The sequence below is a fragment of the Pan troglodytes genome, chromosome 16 (assembly GCF_028858775.2).
Source record: "Pan troglodytes isolate AG18354 chromosome 16, NHGRI_mPanTro3-v2.0_pri, whole genome shotgun sequence".
Classification (NCBI taxonomy): domain Eukaryota; kingdom Metazoa; phylum Chordata; class Mammalia; order Primates; family Hominidae; genus Pan; species Pan troglodytes.
This window is the reverse complement of record NC_072414.2, coordinates 55,514,843-55,530,626: the sequence shown is the minus strand read 5'-3', so window position 1 is coordinate 55,530,626 and position 15,784 is coordinate 55,514,843. Positions and strand designations below refer to the sequence as shown.

Below are 15,784 nucleotides of genomic sequence, written 5' to 3'. Positions count from 1 at the left end.
GAGTTCAGTGATAACTTCATAAAGGATTGCAAACATAGGACAGGGCAGGGACTATTGGCAAGGGGAAAGCAGGGAAAGAAGAACTGCAAGCCTCAGAGTATGTTATAACTTCTCTAGGGCACAGAGCATACTGCAAAAAAGGCTTTGACTTTAGTCAAGATATTTATAATCAAACATGTTAAACCTAATGCACCAATGTTTTACCTCTGAAATCAATCATTCAGTCTAACCACAAGAAATTAGTGTACAAGGAAAATTAATAAATTGAAGTAAAATTACTAACGGGCACTAGGAAACAACACATGCACACACTCCACACAGAAATAGGAAATCTGTTTCTTCATCACAGTGAGGTGTGGGAGGAATGTTAATTTAAACTACATCTTCGTCAATTTACAACTATCACAGATTTCTTTTAGGCCATCAGTGTAATGCTACGGGGTGATTCCCTAGCATTTTATTCTAAAACCCACAAGTGAGCCGATAATGTGACCAGCTGCAGCTCCCTTCCTGAATTCAGCAGCTCTGGGTGTCCACACACTTGCAGCTCTGTACAACTTCACACAAAAGCCTGGCAATCGGCCAAGAAGACTCCATCATAGTGTATACTCCCCAAGGTTCAAGATTTTCCGTTGAATTCCAATTCCACCATGAAACGACATATACTTTAGCAGACCATAGCGAAATAAAACCAATTCAATTCCCATTTCTAGTTAATAAAATATGCCCCTAAAATGCAATGTATAAAGATATTAAAATATATAATCTACATTTTTAAAGGGCCTTGAATATAATTCCATTCCATTAAGATAATTCTTAAAATTTTCTTTAAGAGTTAGTTTCCTCAGAATCTTACCAACAGCAAGAAAACAATGGCAAACTTGTTATAGCACACAGCGATTTAATTGTATTTCCAAAGTCCTCCATTAAGCAATTCACTCACATTGCTAACTGAAAATCAAGAATCAATGTTCTCAGTATCTGGTACTATAGGATGATGTGACCCATGACAATGTGAGACAGATACTTCAAGAATTATATTAATTTCTGTTGTCTAAAGCAGAAATACAAACACACAGAAACACACAGTTCTGCAAATTACGTAGCCGCATCACTCAGTATGTAAGTTTCCTGAGGGAAAGGGCGAAAAAAAAAAAAGAAAACCTGAGGGAAAGGGGAATGCAAACGCTTTAACTGCCTGGCTAATGCTTAACTTTGGTAGGTGTGTTTCACAACAGCAAATAACAATAAACTGAGCACTAACCTTTGTGTAAAAATCTTGGGAAGATTTTCATTTCTACTGAAATCTTCACCTACCTCTAGCTTCTCTCTCTCCAGGTCTGGACATCTTCCACACAAAGGATCACTAAAAACAGTAGTGATCTGAATGAATAACCCTTAAGATGTCTATTCAATAGCCAAAATTTAATGGTGTTGAACCTGTAAAAATGTAAAAGACCCTTTGGGAGGCCGAGGCAGGCGGGTCATGAGGTCAAGAGATTGAGACCATCCTGGCTAACACGGTGAAACCCTGTCTCTACTAAAAATACAAAAAAATTAGCCGGGAGTGGTGGCAGGTGCCTGTAGTCCCAGCTACTCAGGAGGCTGAGGCAGGAGAATGGCTTGAACCCAGGAGGCAGAGCTTGCAGTGAGCCGAGATCGGCCACTGCACTCCAGCCTGGGCGACAGAGCAAGACTGTTTCAAAAAAAAAAAAAAGTAAAAGACCTGGCAAACCACTGACCCTTTCTTCTTCCTTTTGATGGGCACCTTCCTATGATACAATTATCGACTAAGGACAATGTGGAAAGGATTCTCACACCATTTCAGTAGAAAGTAAATTAAAATTGTTATCTGGACTTCTCTAAATCCCCATCTCTACCCAGTAATGCCTTCATGTAACATTCAAGGGCTGTCTGACAATAAAAAATATCTCCAAAGTGATCCTTTAAATGGCTTATATCCCCTCCTTTAATGTCAACAACCTTCTGAATCAAGGGAAAGCTGATTAAAACAAGAATTGTTCATCATAATTTACTAGTCACAGAAAGAAATTTGCTTCACACCAAAGTTAAAACTGCAAAATATACTTTCTGAGCATAACCAAATGGATATGGATCATTAAGCATCACTCACAACCTAAATAACCTAGTTCTAAGTAGTCACAAAAATAGATACCTACTTTGTCATTTATATGAAATAGACATGAATATTATATTACAAAGAGGGAACAGAACCTGTTGCCAACCTCTTTTTAAAGGATACTAAAAAAAAAAAAAAAAAAAAAAAAAAGCACCGAAAGCGGTGGCTCATGCTTGTTAATCCCAGCACTTTGGGAGGCCGAGGCAGGCAAATCACCTGAGGTCAGGAGTACAAGACCAACCTGACCAACATGGTGAAACTCCGTCTCTACTAAAAATACAAAATTAGCTGGGCATGGCGGCACATGCTCGTAATCCCAGCTACTTGGGAGGCTGAGGCAGGAGAGTTGCTTGAACCCGGGAGGCAGACATTGAGGTGAGCCGATATTGCACCATTGCACTCCAGCCTGGGCAGCAAGAGCGAAACTCTGTCTCAAAAAAAAGAAAAAATAGCCTGGAAAGCTACGTACCAAATTCTTGACATTCACCTTTGGGGGAGTAGAAGAGGAGCGTGGAACTGCACTGGGAGAAGGGAGACTGTCAGAATAATTTTTTTTTAAACAAAGCAGTTAAAATTTTTAAGATTATATGACAAAAATGTTAACTGGACCAGGGACAGGAGGAACATGGGTTTGTTGAGTTATTTTGAACATGGGTTATCACATTGTTCTTCAATTTAAAATAACACAAGAAAAAGAAATTATAATAACAAAGAAATAGATCTATTTCCTTGAAGCTAGGATGGATGAGGAACGGGAGGTGGGAGAGAAAAGGAGGCCTAGAAGTTGAAAGGAACAATGCAAAGTAAAATCTGAATGAATAAAGATAGGTGTTCCCAATGGCTCCAGTCCTCCGTGAATCCTAACAGTTGTAAAAGGAGGTAATAGCAGTAGTAACTGGCTTAGAGACTGAGGGAAGGGAGGGGAGGAGAGCACACTTGCACACAGTAAGAAATCTCATTTCCAGAAAATGTTAACTTACCAGTATGTACTGTAGCTACTGCAATCCATACATACTGTGTGCTGAGCTTTATCTTGCTTTTCTGATTTCTTATGGTTGGTTAAGGGTACTTGTGCATCTTCATAATGTTTTTTTGCATGGCCATTCACATACCTTACAAAAACCAAATGAAAATTTACTTTAAATATTGCTTTGGAAATTAAAGGAGTAGGAAATGATGAAATTAAATATTAATCAAATCAAAATAAAGAAATCCTATAACAGCAGTCAATCATGTAGTGATTTATTATACTGAATACTTAAAATATGCTCTTTTTTTTTTTGAGACGGAGTCTCGCTCTGTTGCCCAGGCTGGAGTGCAGTGGCACGATCTTGGCTCACTGCAAGCTCCACCTCCTAGGTTCACACCATTCTCCTGCCTCAGCCTCCCGAGTAGCTGGGACTACAGGCGCCCACCACCACACCCAGCTAATTTTTTTTTTTTGTATTTTTAATAGAGATGGGATTTCATCATGTTAGCCAGGATGGTCTTGATCTCCTGACCTCATGATCCACCCGCCTATGCTCCTTTTTTGCAACCAAATACTATAGTCAACTTTTAATTATATACAAAAGTAGGCTCAGGCAAGGAAAGGCATAATCTATGCAAATTGGTTTCAGTACCATAGATATTATTTATAAACTCCTTTGCTGCTGCTTTCACTATAGCTTTTTTTTTTTTTTCTCTCAGACCACTAACCCCCAACTTGGGCTATTAACAAAGACAAGCTCTGTTAAGTAAATTACTCAGCCACTTCCCACAGGGCCATAGACTCTGCTCAAGTTGCTGCTTAACATAAAGTGTGAGAGTCAGAGAAACAGGACAATGTTCCATCTCTCACCAATATAGCTTCCAGTCTTTTATTTGAATGCCTGAATAATCAGCTCCTCTCATATGGAAACATGTTTGTTTAGAAATAATCCAAACAAAACACAAATCACCTTAAGCTTACAAAAACTGCTATTTCTCTACATGGACAAAGATAATCAAAAGTTGATTATGTTCATAAAAACTGTGTAACACATTCCAACTCAGATTTAATATTACAGCAGGCACAATGAAACTGAAATAAGGCTCCATATGCACATGGTGTACACCCAAATCCATCTACACCTTCGTCTAGAGACTGCACAATTCTGTCACTAACCACCAACGTGAAGACCCTTAAGAAGCAACATTTCCCAGTTCCTAGAAAGCAGCCAATGTGTGGAAGGCAAGGCCTACTTGAAAACTCAGTCAAAACAAATGTTGGTTAAATGGTACCAAAATAAACAGATGCAGAGAGTTAGATGACGTTTTCATCATGAGGCACCTTAACTGCACCAGGAAAACACTTACCTTGGAGGAAGTAGGAGAGTTACGGTAACTGGGAAGGATCAACTTCAAACCTAGCCCCTCTACCCAGGAAAACTGGGCACATTCAAGGCACTATTAACCTCAACTTGGAAGGTGATCACGTTCTTTCTCCATTTTTTCCCTGTACTTTACACTTTTGCATATACCTGAGTCCTCTGTTCATAAAACTGTACTAAAATGAATTTTAGAGTCAAATAATGATTAAGAGGATAAGCTCAAAAACTAGACTGCCTGGATTCAAAATTAGGCTTTATCACATCCTGGCCATGAGAGCTTGGATGAATTATTTAACCTCTCTGTACTTGTTTTCTCATTTGTAAAATGGACGTAATAGTACTTTGTGTCTCATGGGTTGTTAGGTGATTACATAATCCATAGTTCATAACAAATGAATGTTAGCAATCATTTTATTAGCATTCTTCTTTCTGTGCTTAACTACTACTCATTCAGAATCCAAACAACAATTGCTTAGAAGGCGGGCACATTTAGCACATATTTCAAGATAACATGTAACTGTATAGGTCAAGAAACGCTATTTAATAAAATGTAAGGCTGGGTGCAGTGGCTCACGCCTGTAATCTCAACACTTTGGGAGGCTAAGGCAGGCAGATCACTTGAGGTCAGGAGTTTGAAACTTGCCTGGCCAACATGGCGAAACCCCATCTCTACTAAAAATACAACAATTAGCCATGGTTGGTGGCACATGCCTGTAATCCCACTACTTGGGAGGCTGACGCATGAGAATCACTTGAACCCAGGAGGCAGAGGTTGCAGTGAGCCGAGATCACCCCACTCCACTGCAGCCTGGGTGACAGAGTGAGACTCTGTCCAATAAATAAATAAATAAATAAATAAAAGGCAAACTCTAAGGTATCATATAGGTTCAATACTTAATCATCTTAATCACCTATTCTTATTGTATATATTTATAATACTAAACCATGAAAAACAACAGTAATTCATTGCTACAGTAATAATACTGAATAAGCACATTACCACTTGCACATTTTTGAGAACTCATCATCTTTACATAGTCCATTTAACTACAATGCTGTAGTTTCTAAATGTACTAGATGTTTAAATAGTTGCGGTGCATATCAGAGATAAACTAAGAAGTATGAATACTGATATTAAGATTAGCAATGTTTTGCCTGATACCTAAATATATTAGTCGAAGAGGTTAACAGTTTTGTATAAACTAGCTAACAGGAAATTAAATATTTCCCTCATCTAGTTTTGGATTTTAACTAGACATTTTGGTCTACAGCACAAGAGGAAAAATTTCACTACATATGTCACAAATTTCTAATAACAATCACAAAAATTTGAAAAATAACTTAAATGGGATGGTGTCATGAAGACCAGCAGAATTTATAACCCATATGTGCTATTGATAAACTATGTTTCCTAGTGGGAAGAATATTCACTTTACGATTTCCCTAAAGACAAGCAGTCTAAAATTACCAAAAAATCAATAAATTTGGCAATCAACACCTGGGATTACATGATAAAAGAATATTAACCAATCAGCTATGTAAAATGGAGATCCAAATTCAGGCTATTCTGAATTTTCTGTTTAATCTACTTCATCACATTTCTCCAAAACTATGTCAAATTTCTAAATTTAAGCTTGTTTGCAATTGACAACAGTCCACCTGCAGAGGCTAGAAATTTTTCCATTTATTTTTCCAAAACCTATTTTAGTTTGTTGTTTAAGAACATTAATCTCTAATTTTTGAGTTTGTCAGGTCTTTTGATTGGCACATGACCATCAAGATTTAGGTTGTAGAGCACTACGAGACTTCTGGAGAACAGAACTACATAAATTTTATTGCATTATAATTCTCACCTCTCAAAATCTAGGAGAGGAATCTGTCTCTTCAACTGCAGAATTTAAGTGCTTCTACTTTTCTTCTTTTTTTAAAAAAAGTTATCTGTACAAAGTATTTTCAGGTTCCCCAAATCCTAGAGATTTCAAAACCACAACAGCCACAATTAAGAAATGCAGTTAACATTTTCCAAAGGTACTCTTAAGTGCACATGGAAAAAATACTCAATTCCAGGACTCAAAATGTGAAAAATCAAAACTTCACTGAACAAAGAAAGATGCTCTCTTCATGCAATGAGGATTTAAAAATAACAATGGGGAAATATTCTGGATAAATACAATATAGATTTCAGCCTATGGGACTCAGTATGATTTCTCATTTCCTTACTACTAAGCTATTAACTTCTAAAGTAAATTCAAAGTAGATTTTCTAAGCTAGAAGAGCAGTGGAAATAAATGTGCTGCTACCAGGCAAAAAACCACAGACAATATTTACTTGAGTTTGTGCTAGAAGAGTTACTATTTAAATAATATTATTTTGAGGCCAAGAACTGGGAAGAAATGCTCAGGTTTAAACTGGGGTGGGGTGAGGTAGAAGATGTTGTCCATAGTATTTTAATGGAACAATGAAACATTTGGTATATCTTAGGAATTAATAATGAACTCCACAATGAGATCATTTTCAAAAGGAATTCGTTTATCTGTAAATATTTTAAGGGTTTTTTTCTTTCCCAGAAGAATGATATCATACCTGGGATTTGATACAAAAGTCAGTAGAGGTGGGGATGGGGTAGGTAATAGGTGAAAAAGGATTGCCACGTGTTGGTAATTGCTGGGTGAATGGGACATGGGGTTCAATTATACCATCTCTATGTTTGTGTGTGCTTAAATTTTACCCTAATAAAAGGTTTAAAAAACAACCATTAGGTAAATTTGTACTTCAAGAATTCCCTTAGCTCATCTTTCCACTCAAATATTATTAGCAGATTGTCTTGGTCATCAAACTAATTCTTCTGAGTATCAATACGAAGAGTTTTTCTCCCCTAGATGTTTTCCCCAGTTGTATCACAGAACAAAGGGATTCAACTGGAGAAGGAAGCCCTACAGAGAATTATGCATTATGATTAACAATGGTACTAAATCCAAATCAATAAAACTCTGACATAAAGCTTAAAGACAAATTTTAAAAAGCAAATAGGTCAGTGAAGTAATAAGTATGTCACCTACCTTCCACAGTGGACACTTGAACAAGTCAAACAGACCCAAGGGCTTTTGTTGGACCGGCACACTAATAAAAAGAAAAATACACAATATACCAATTGTATCATGTTATTTCCCAATTTCTCCCCATTTTCCTGTGATTAAGTTATAAATTCCATGGCTATGTAGGAATGCTGAAGTTGCAAATCCGTGCTTTGTGAATGCATTTACACAAAATGGCTGCCTAATTAAGTTATACTGAAAAGAATTTAAATGCATGTCCACAACAGCAGCTCATTTTAATTGCTGACTCAACCCAAATAGCTTAACCACGTTAAACACATATACACTTGTCTCCTTTATTACTTATTCCCTTTCGCTACAGTCTCTGACAAGTTAACGACAGTCTATTTTCCTATTAAAAAACATTTTTTTAAGTCTAGTCATTTAATCACATGTCTTTGCCATGTAGGTCATAGACCACTACAAATGACAATTCTTTCAGTTTATTTACTAAGAGGCACAACATAAGGTTACAATTAGGAAATCTAAGCCTAGTTTTCCCAAAGTAATTCTTAGTTGCATAAAATATATGATAACTGCACATAATTCTTGCTGATGGTATAATCAAGACATTAATGATTTTAGTTGATGTATTATAGTGGTGGGGAAGGCAAGAAGGTATGGAAATGAAATATTGATTAAAATTTTGCTTGCTGTCCACTCATTCATTTTTTAATAAGTCCTATATAAGTAACAATGATATTTAAAAGGGAGGGATATCAAAATCACCTGGAAAGCTTTTTGAAAACACCTATGTTCTACTCAAGGTTATCTACATTGGTGTGGGGAAGGAAGTACAAAGAACATGTATATTTTGCGCAAAGTAGCTTCCCAGGTGACTTCCTAATACAGCCCCTTGGGAGCCACTAGTCAGCCTCCTAGAGGCACGGGAGGAGCACTGCAGCACAACCACACAGGATCATAGTAACCACCTAGCACGTTGTAGATGCTGAATAAATATTTGTGGAAGAGAAAGTTTAAATTTCTTAGTTTAGGATACCCATTTCTTCCAAGATCTGATCTCTACCTACATTTCTCTTGCCCAATCCCGTATCACAACAGGCCTTTCTCACTGTTAAAAAAAAAATTAACCGAAACTGGAAATAAGGTGAATGGAGAACTGTAAGCCCTTTCAGCATACACTGAAACACTGTTTAATAGCTCCTCCCAAAGATAGTTAATTATAGTACCACTGACCTGCTTACTTGACTAGGACCCAAATTCTATGAAATTACAGGTAATGGAGTTTTTACATAATTTCTGTCCAGCAGACTCCAAAGGTTACAATTATACTACCCTGTAGGATATTAACCAGTTTTGTATCTAACCTAGCAATTTTATTTCAATGTTTTTTTCTTCACTGTCTATACACACTCAGTTCCCAAATACTCTTGGAGCCAGCTTTACCATCTTACTACTGGTTCCCTCATTAATGAGTTAAATAAATCTTTGACTATGTTCATCCTATATTTGCATGAGAGGAGGGGACAGGAGGTGAGAATAGGAGAGCACAGTGATTACTGCCTGAGGGACTCTACAGTTTGGCCAGTACAGAACTTTAGTTTTGAACATGAAAGCTTTGAGTGGTGAAATCCCCTTCTAGTTGCCAAAGGCCTTCCCTTTTCTTAGTGCATTCACATATTTACATTCAGTATCAGGGCCATCCTTGAAGGCACTGAAGGCATTTTTTACTCAACTGGGTCTAATTTTGTTACATGTGCACGTAAACCACATGACAGAAAGGTGTGGAAGAATACCTACCAAACTGCTAAAACAACTCTGTTAGGCAGGTACTTGGGAAGACTTATTGTGAGGGAGACTGCTGGCTTTTTATTTGTACTCCCCTATGGTGTTTGCCTTACAGCAATGAGAATATGATGTTTTTACAGTTTGAAGAGAAAGCCCAATAAAATGTATCTTACAAAATAAAAAGTAAACTAGTACACAGCTTACTTGAACAGCTATTCATGGTTTGAGGTATGATTTGGAGTACTGAGATATTATGAATATTTTGTTTCTCCAGTAAAGCTTTTTTCTCTTAGTAAATATTAAGAACTTTGGGGTCAGGTGCACTGGTACGTGCCTGTAGTCCCAACACTTTGGGAGGCCGAGGCAGGCAGATTGCTTGAGTCCAGGAGTTCGAGACCAGCTTTGGTAAAATGGTGAAACTCCATCTCTACAAAAAATACAAAAATTAGCCGGGTGTGGTGGCACGTGCCTACAGTCTCAGCCACGTGGGAGGATCAATTGAGCCCAGGAATGTGCAGCTGCAGTGAGATATGATTGCACTACTGCACTCTAGTTTGGGTGACAGAGCAAACTGTGCCTCAGGAAAAAAAAAAAAAAAAAAAAGATGGATGTAAGGAATGAAGGAAGGAAGGAAGGGAGGGAAGGAGGGAGGGAGGAAGGGAGGGAGGGAAGGAAGGATGACTGTAACTCAAATCTGGGAGAAAAAAACTCTTATAGGTTAATATTATCCTGAAATAATTATGTTACAATAGTAAGTTTAGGCCCAAGGTTGTGTTTTTGTTTTGTTTTGAGAAAGGGTCTCACTCTGTCGCCCAGGCTGGAGTGCAGTGGCATGATCACAGCTCACTACAACCTCTGCCTCCCAGGCTCAATTGATCCTCCCACCTCAGCCTCCAGAGTAGCAGGGACTACAGGCATCTGCCACCACGCCTGGCTAATTTTCTGTTTTTCTTTTTGGTAGAGACAGGGTCTCACTATGTTGCCTAGACTGGTCTTGAATCCCTTAGCTCAAGCAATCCTCCCTGCCTCAGCCTCCAAAAGTGCCCAGATTATAGGTATGAGCCTCTGCACCTGGCCTAGGCCCAAGTTTTTAACTACCCAGGATATTTTTTTAATTATGGAGGATTTTTGTCCCTCCTTTGTATGAGGAAAAAGAAATCCGGAGCAGAATCCCTGTGACTTTGCTTTGGGTATGTTTCCTACCAAGTGTTCCTTTCCTCCTCACTTTAGGGTTGTAAACCTACACACAGTACACACAATTTGGTGATCTCCTTTTCCCCACTTAAGGTGCATGAACACATTTCTTCATGTTCCTGCATTCAGAACAGCGTATTATAAAGCTAGTCTTATAATATCAACTATCTCACAAGGCTTTAATTTTTTTTAATTTCTCAATTCAATAACACATTTTAAAAAACCAAAAAACTCTAAGACTGAGGGGGTCAAGAGAATGGGAAGTAACTGTTTAATTGGTATAGAGTTTATTTTGGGGTTATGAAAACGTTTCGGAACTAGATAGAGATGGTACTTGTAAAACAATTGTGGATGTACTAAACGCCACTGAATTGTTCACTTTAAGATGGTTAACTTTATGTTATGTGAATTGTGCATCAATTAGACAGACAGATACGTAATGATAAGGAGAGAAAGTAAAAGGGAATAAAGTACTGACTTCCAAAATCATTGGAAACAAGTGACTGTGGACTGTGCCTTTTAATATATCTCCAAAAAAAAAAAAAAAAAAAAACCACTTTACTACCTGCCAAGTGTAGTGGTGATTGCATCTGTAGTCCCAGCTACTTGGGAGGCTGAGGCAGAAGAATCACTTGAGCCTAGAGTTCGAGGCCAGCCTGGGCAACATACAGTACTCTCTGAGGGCATAATACAGTCACACCAGATAAACATTTGAAGGCTAGAAAGATACAGAGGATAGGGTATTATGAGGGATTCTGAAGCCAATAAATGGCATTGCTTTGGGGAATATTCACTCTGTTTATACATGCTTCATCCAAATTAAGAACCTTTAATGTACCCAGGACAAATATAAAATAGACTGAAAAACACTGGCTTTAAATTAAACTCTCAATTATTGTTAAGGAGAGAACAGGTAATTGTACAAATAAAAGAATACTACAGATAATCTTAAAACCATTTATTTTAATCACCTTTAGGGGGACTATCTTATTATAAAAGGTAGTTTCAATTTATAGATAGATGAGATTCAAAAGTTTACCTGCAAGATAAACACATTTCCCATGGAAACAGTATTAAAGGTTTCCAGGGTCGTCTGTAAAGCCCTAAATGAAACATAATATAGCTGAAATACTCATATACACATACATACTTATACCCACACAATAAAACCACACAGTAATAAAAATATTTTTAGGCTCTGAATATAGTATCTATTTAGCAAAACATAAAAATGTTAAACCAAAGTGTTTATTTTTTTAATCTTAAATGCTGGTACATGAGAGAAAGGGTGATAAGGATAGACACTTGTGAAGGCTTAAAAAGTTAAATCTGGGAATTTATAAGGGCTCTTTAATACATCCAATTACACTTCAAGGTGATGTCAGGGAAAAGGAAGCCATGCAATTTATTTCTCACACTTGGCCATAGCGGTGTGACTGGGAGTCTCATAAGTGAAACTCATCTTTTACTCAGATTGTAAAATTTCCTCAAACCAAGATACCTCGTCCTCCAGCAAATTTCTTCGGTTTACTTGGATTCTTCCAACTCTGACTGCAGTGTCTCACTTCTCAGTCCAGAGGCTGGCACTAACTAGGCTCCTTTCACTGCCTCCTCTTCAGCTATGGCTGCAGAATCTTCCTCTGTCCCTGTTCTCACCTCAGCCTCAAGCTCTTCAAGATGGCAGGAGGGCCCCTATGCATGGAGGAGATGAAGAAGCTCTATCCTCTCCTGAGCTAGAGCCATTCTCCAGAAGGTAGAAGCTATCACATATGCTGGGCCATGGAGAGGGTGGGAAGAGCCCCAGCCTCTAAAACATGTCTCAGACTCAAGTCTTCCTCCTAAAACCACTTAAACATTTAACTCTCCTGAAAACCAGACGAGAACCGAAGGCACACAAAGGCATCTAAGTGACCTAGAGGCCAAAAGTGGTTTAGTCTGTGCCATACGGAAGGGCAGATGGCCCTTTATCAAGAGACCCCGGAGCAGAAACCAGGGAGTTCTGTGCCTATAGAGGCCTAATTAATCCATGCATCTTTTCAGGTTGTGTTCACAAGAAAAGGAGTTCTTAAAACAAAAGCACATTGACACTGAATATGTTATTTCTACATAGCCACTGATCTTCAATATCCTGTTAGTATGCATACAGAGAATCTCATAATAGAGGATATTTGATATTCGAGGCCTACCAACAAGTCTGGAATTCTAAATTTTTGGACAAAACATCATACATGACCGCTTATGACACAACTTCATCACTGTCTCTACACAGAATAGTTTAAGCACATGGCACTGACAGGTAAGCCATTTATAGTGCATCCATTATTCACAGCTGTTTCAATTGGGAGAGAAGGCTCTTTTTCTTCTCAAGAATTCAGAAGGATGAGGATCAGATGACCGGGATTCTAGTTCTGGCTCTACCATTATTAGCTACAGAAGAGAGAACATCACTACCATTCTGGGTCTATTTCCTTAGGGTAAAATGAAGAGTAGGTGATGATCATGTTCCCTCTAAATTATAAAATTATTCAAAGAACATGCTGGGCACAGTGGCTCACACCTGTAATCCCAGCACTTTGGGAGGCCAAGGTGGGAGGATTGCTTGAGCCCAGGAGTTCAAGACCAGCCCGGGCAACACAGGGAAACCCCATATCTACTAAAAATAAAAAAAGATTAGGCAGGCATGGTGGTGCACACCTGTGGTCCCTGCTGCTCCGGAGGCTGAGGCGGGAGAATCCCGTGAGCCCAGGAAGTCAAGGCTGCAGTGAGTCGAGATCACACCACTGCACTCCAGCCTGGGTGACAAAGCAAGACCCTGTCTCAAAGTAAAATAATTTAAAGAACATAAGGACTGGCAAAAGTTAGATGAAACAATCATATCATCCTCCCCCATAAATAAAATCCTTCCAACTCTACTTTCTGCCTAAGTCTCTTAAAAGGCTTAACAAAAAGATTAACTGCTAATGTAGTATAATTTTCTAAACCAATGGTTTTCAAGTTTTTTCTTGCCTCCCATCATCCCTGAGACACAAACACATTGCCCATCAGTAACAGCAACTCACTGCAACAAGGGTGTGGGAAGTACGTGGAATCACTGTTCAAGATCATTACAGACAAACATGCTGCTACAACAGTGAAACTCAAAAACCACCCCCCTACACAATTTTTAAAGTGCAACACTCTAAAAATATTAGCAACCCATAAGGAAACATCTAGGATATGTTTTTTAAGCAAGTTCATTTTCATTTAGTTAACATTTATATAGTACATACTGTGTGCTATATACAGGTGCTAATTAATCTTCTACAATCCAATGAGGTACAGACCATCATTTGGTCTGTTTTACAGAAGAGGAAACTGAGGCACAGAGCAGTAATGTAACTTGCTAAATTACTAAGTGATAGGGCTGGAAATTAAACTCATAGAGTGTTTCAAGGCACTGACTGTTGCAAAGCAGTCGTCCAGGAAACTAAAACTTTTGTTTTAAAAAGATAACATGCTATGTGTTTCTGAGTCTATGTATGTATTACATAACTGCATATAAATTTTTTAAAGACTGGAAGTAGCTGTTATCAGCTATGTAAAAGGAATGACATGGGGATAGGAGCCACTATACTGTTAAAAGTTTTTCAAACAGCATTATTTCTTTTATAATAAAAATTAAATTTAAAGTGTTTTAAATTTAAAGATACTGGTATTATAAAGTCCTAATAAAATGAACTTATTCTAAATTTTCAAGCATGAGTGGAAAGTTAAATCAAAATCCAAGATTATAGCTCTATGGATTTGTAAAATTATAATCAATGAAAATTTTGAAATTTTGCAGCAGTTATTAAAACACACACATACACCATGAAAGTATCAATAGTAAAACTGTTATTCCTCTTAAAACTGGAGGATAGGGCAGTATCATCATAAAAATTCTATAAACATTCCAGTACATATAAGTAAAAATATATTCCAGATGGACCTAACTTACCTTCCAAATGAAACATTTTTAGATGCTTAAAAGCAAGACATAAAATCTTCTGTACACTATAAATCCTCTCTGAACTGCATGTTCACAAGCCTATTCTATGCTGAAATTTCAGAAGTCTCTTCTATCTATAACTTGAGTCCCTTGAAATTATTAGGGGGAGGAGTTGGTGAAGTCACAAAGAGAGAGCAAGAACTGAGCCATAATGTAATCCAGAAAAGAAGGAATCAAGCTACATGAAGCAACTGCCAAGGTACCCAGGCAGCCCGAGTGCAGCCAAAATCAGTGTCTGATGTCTCCCCAGCCCCAACAATGCTGCTCATTCTGAAAGAGGATGGTTAGGTTCCCAGGGAACAGGGCAACAGGAGAGTTCTCGTAAAGGGCAACAGGAGATACTTAGGGTCAAAGGGGTGACCAATACAGAGCTTGGGAAGCCAACCAGAGGTCCTGATACTGGGGAGGAGACCAGGCATGAGCACCAAATCCAAAGTGGTCAGAAGTGGCCGCCTGGGACTCAAGGCCAAGATCACAGAACCAAGACTTCAGGTCCAAGGCAGGAAAAATAAAATTATGAAGCAAAGTTTATCTTGGTTGCCTTTCCACTTTCCCATGAAAAATTTTTCCACTTTCCTCCTTCTGGGGGCTCCCTTTTGCCTCTATCCCTTTCTTATTCCTGACAATCAGTCTCTTCTGAATCATTATATAAGTAGGCTTACATTTGCTGGTAAAGTCAGTTCAGCATTTCTTGTAACAACCCTCTCCTTTTTGCTTAATGGCCTTGTGGTAGATTAAAGATGGCCACAAATTCTTTGACATTCTTCCCATGGAGAGACAGGGCCTATGTCCTCATTCTCCGAATCTGGGCAGGCTCTGTGACTGCCCCGACGCACTGAATATGGCAGAAGTGATTCTGTGTCAACCTGCAACTCCAGGCCTTATGAAATCCACAGCTCCCTCTTGCTATTGCTTGAAATGCTTGCTCTTGGGAAAGCCAGCCACCATGTAAGAAGTCTAATTACCCAGAGACCAACATGCTGAGAGAAGCCCAAACCATGTGCAGGGAGACTGGGGAGATTATGACACCACTGGGGGACAGAGAGACACCACGGAGCACAGAGGTACCAGACAGGTGAGTTAAGAAGACTCCAGAACATCCTCCTCCAAAGTGTCTTCTTAACACACATGTCTGGTAACTCTGTGAGTCCACGTTCTCCACCTGATGCAATCCCAGGCAAGTTCTTCCTGAATTCTTGGCCCACAAAATTATAAGCAAAATGAAATG

General features: G+C 38.5%; 1 protein-coding gene and 1 long non-coding RNA gene across 11 annotated transcripts in view; one reads left to right on the top strand and one right to left on the bottom strand.

The window, feature by feature from the left end:
* Window positions 1-15,784, bottom strand: part of USP3 (ubiquitin specific peptidase 3) — an 88,612-nt gene that overhangs the window by 52,565 nt on the left and 20,263 nt on the right. For 2 of the 10 annotated variants that reach the window (XM_054667654.2, XM_054667656.2), the window contains exons 1-5: window positions 13,224-13,341; window positions 12,031-12,221; window positions 11,095-11,247; window positions 7,551-7,611; window positions 3,121-3,252 (exon numbers count right to left, since the gene is read on the bottom strand). In XM_054667654.2, the coding sequence (XP_054523629.1) occupies window positions 3,121-3,252; window positions 7,551-7,611; window positions 11,095-11,119 (218 nt within the window). In that variant the 5' untranslated portion in view covers window positions 11,120-11,247; window positions 12,031-12,221; window positions 13,224-13,341. Of the gene's footprint in view, window positions 1-3,120; window positions 3,253-6,344; window positions 6,459-7,550; window positions 7,612-11,094; window positions 11,248-11,568; window positions 11,628-12,030; window positions 12,222-13,223; window positions 13,342-15,784 lie in introns of those variants that run through there. The other 8 variants (XM_063795117.1, XM_016928339.4, XM_016928337.4 and 5 more) reach the window with 5 other exon arrangements.
* The window catches only part of LOC104002339 (uncharacterized), a 94,631-nt gene that overhangs the window by 61,988 nt on the left and 16,859 nt on the right, over window positions 1-15,784 (top strand). The window lies entirely within an intron of this gene.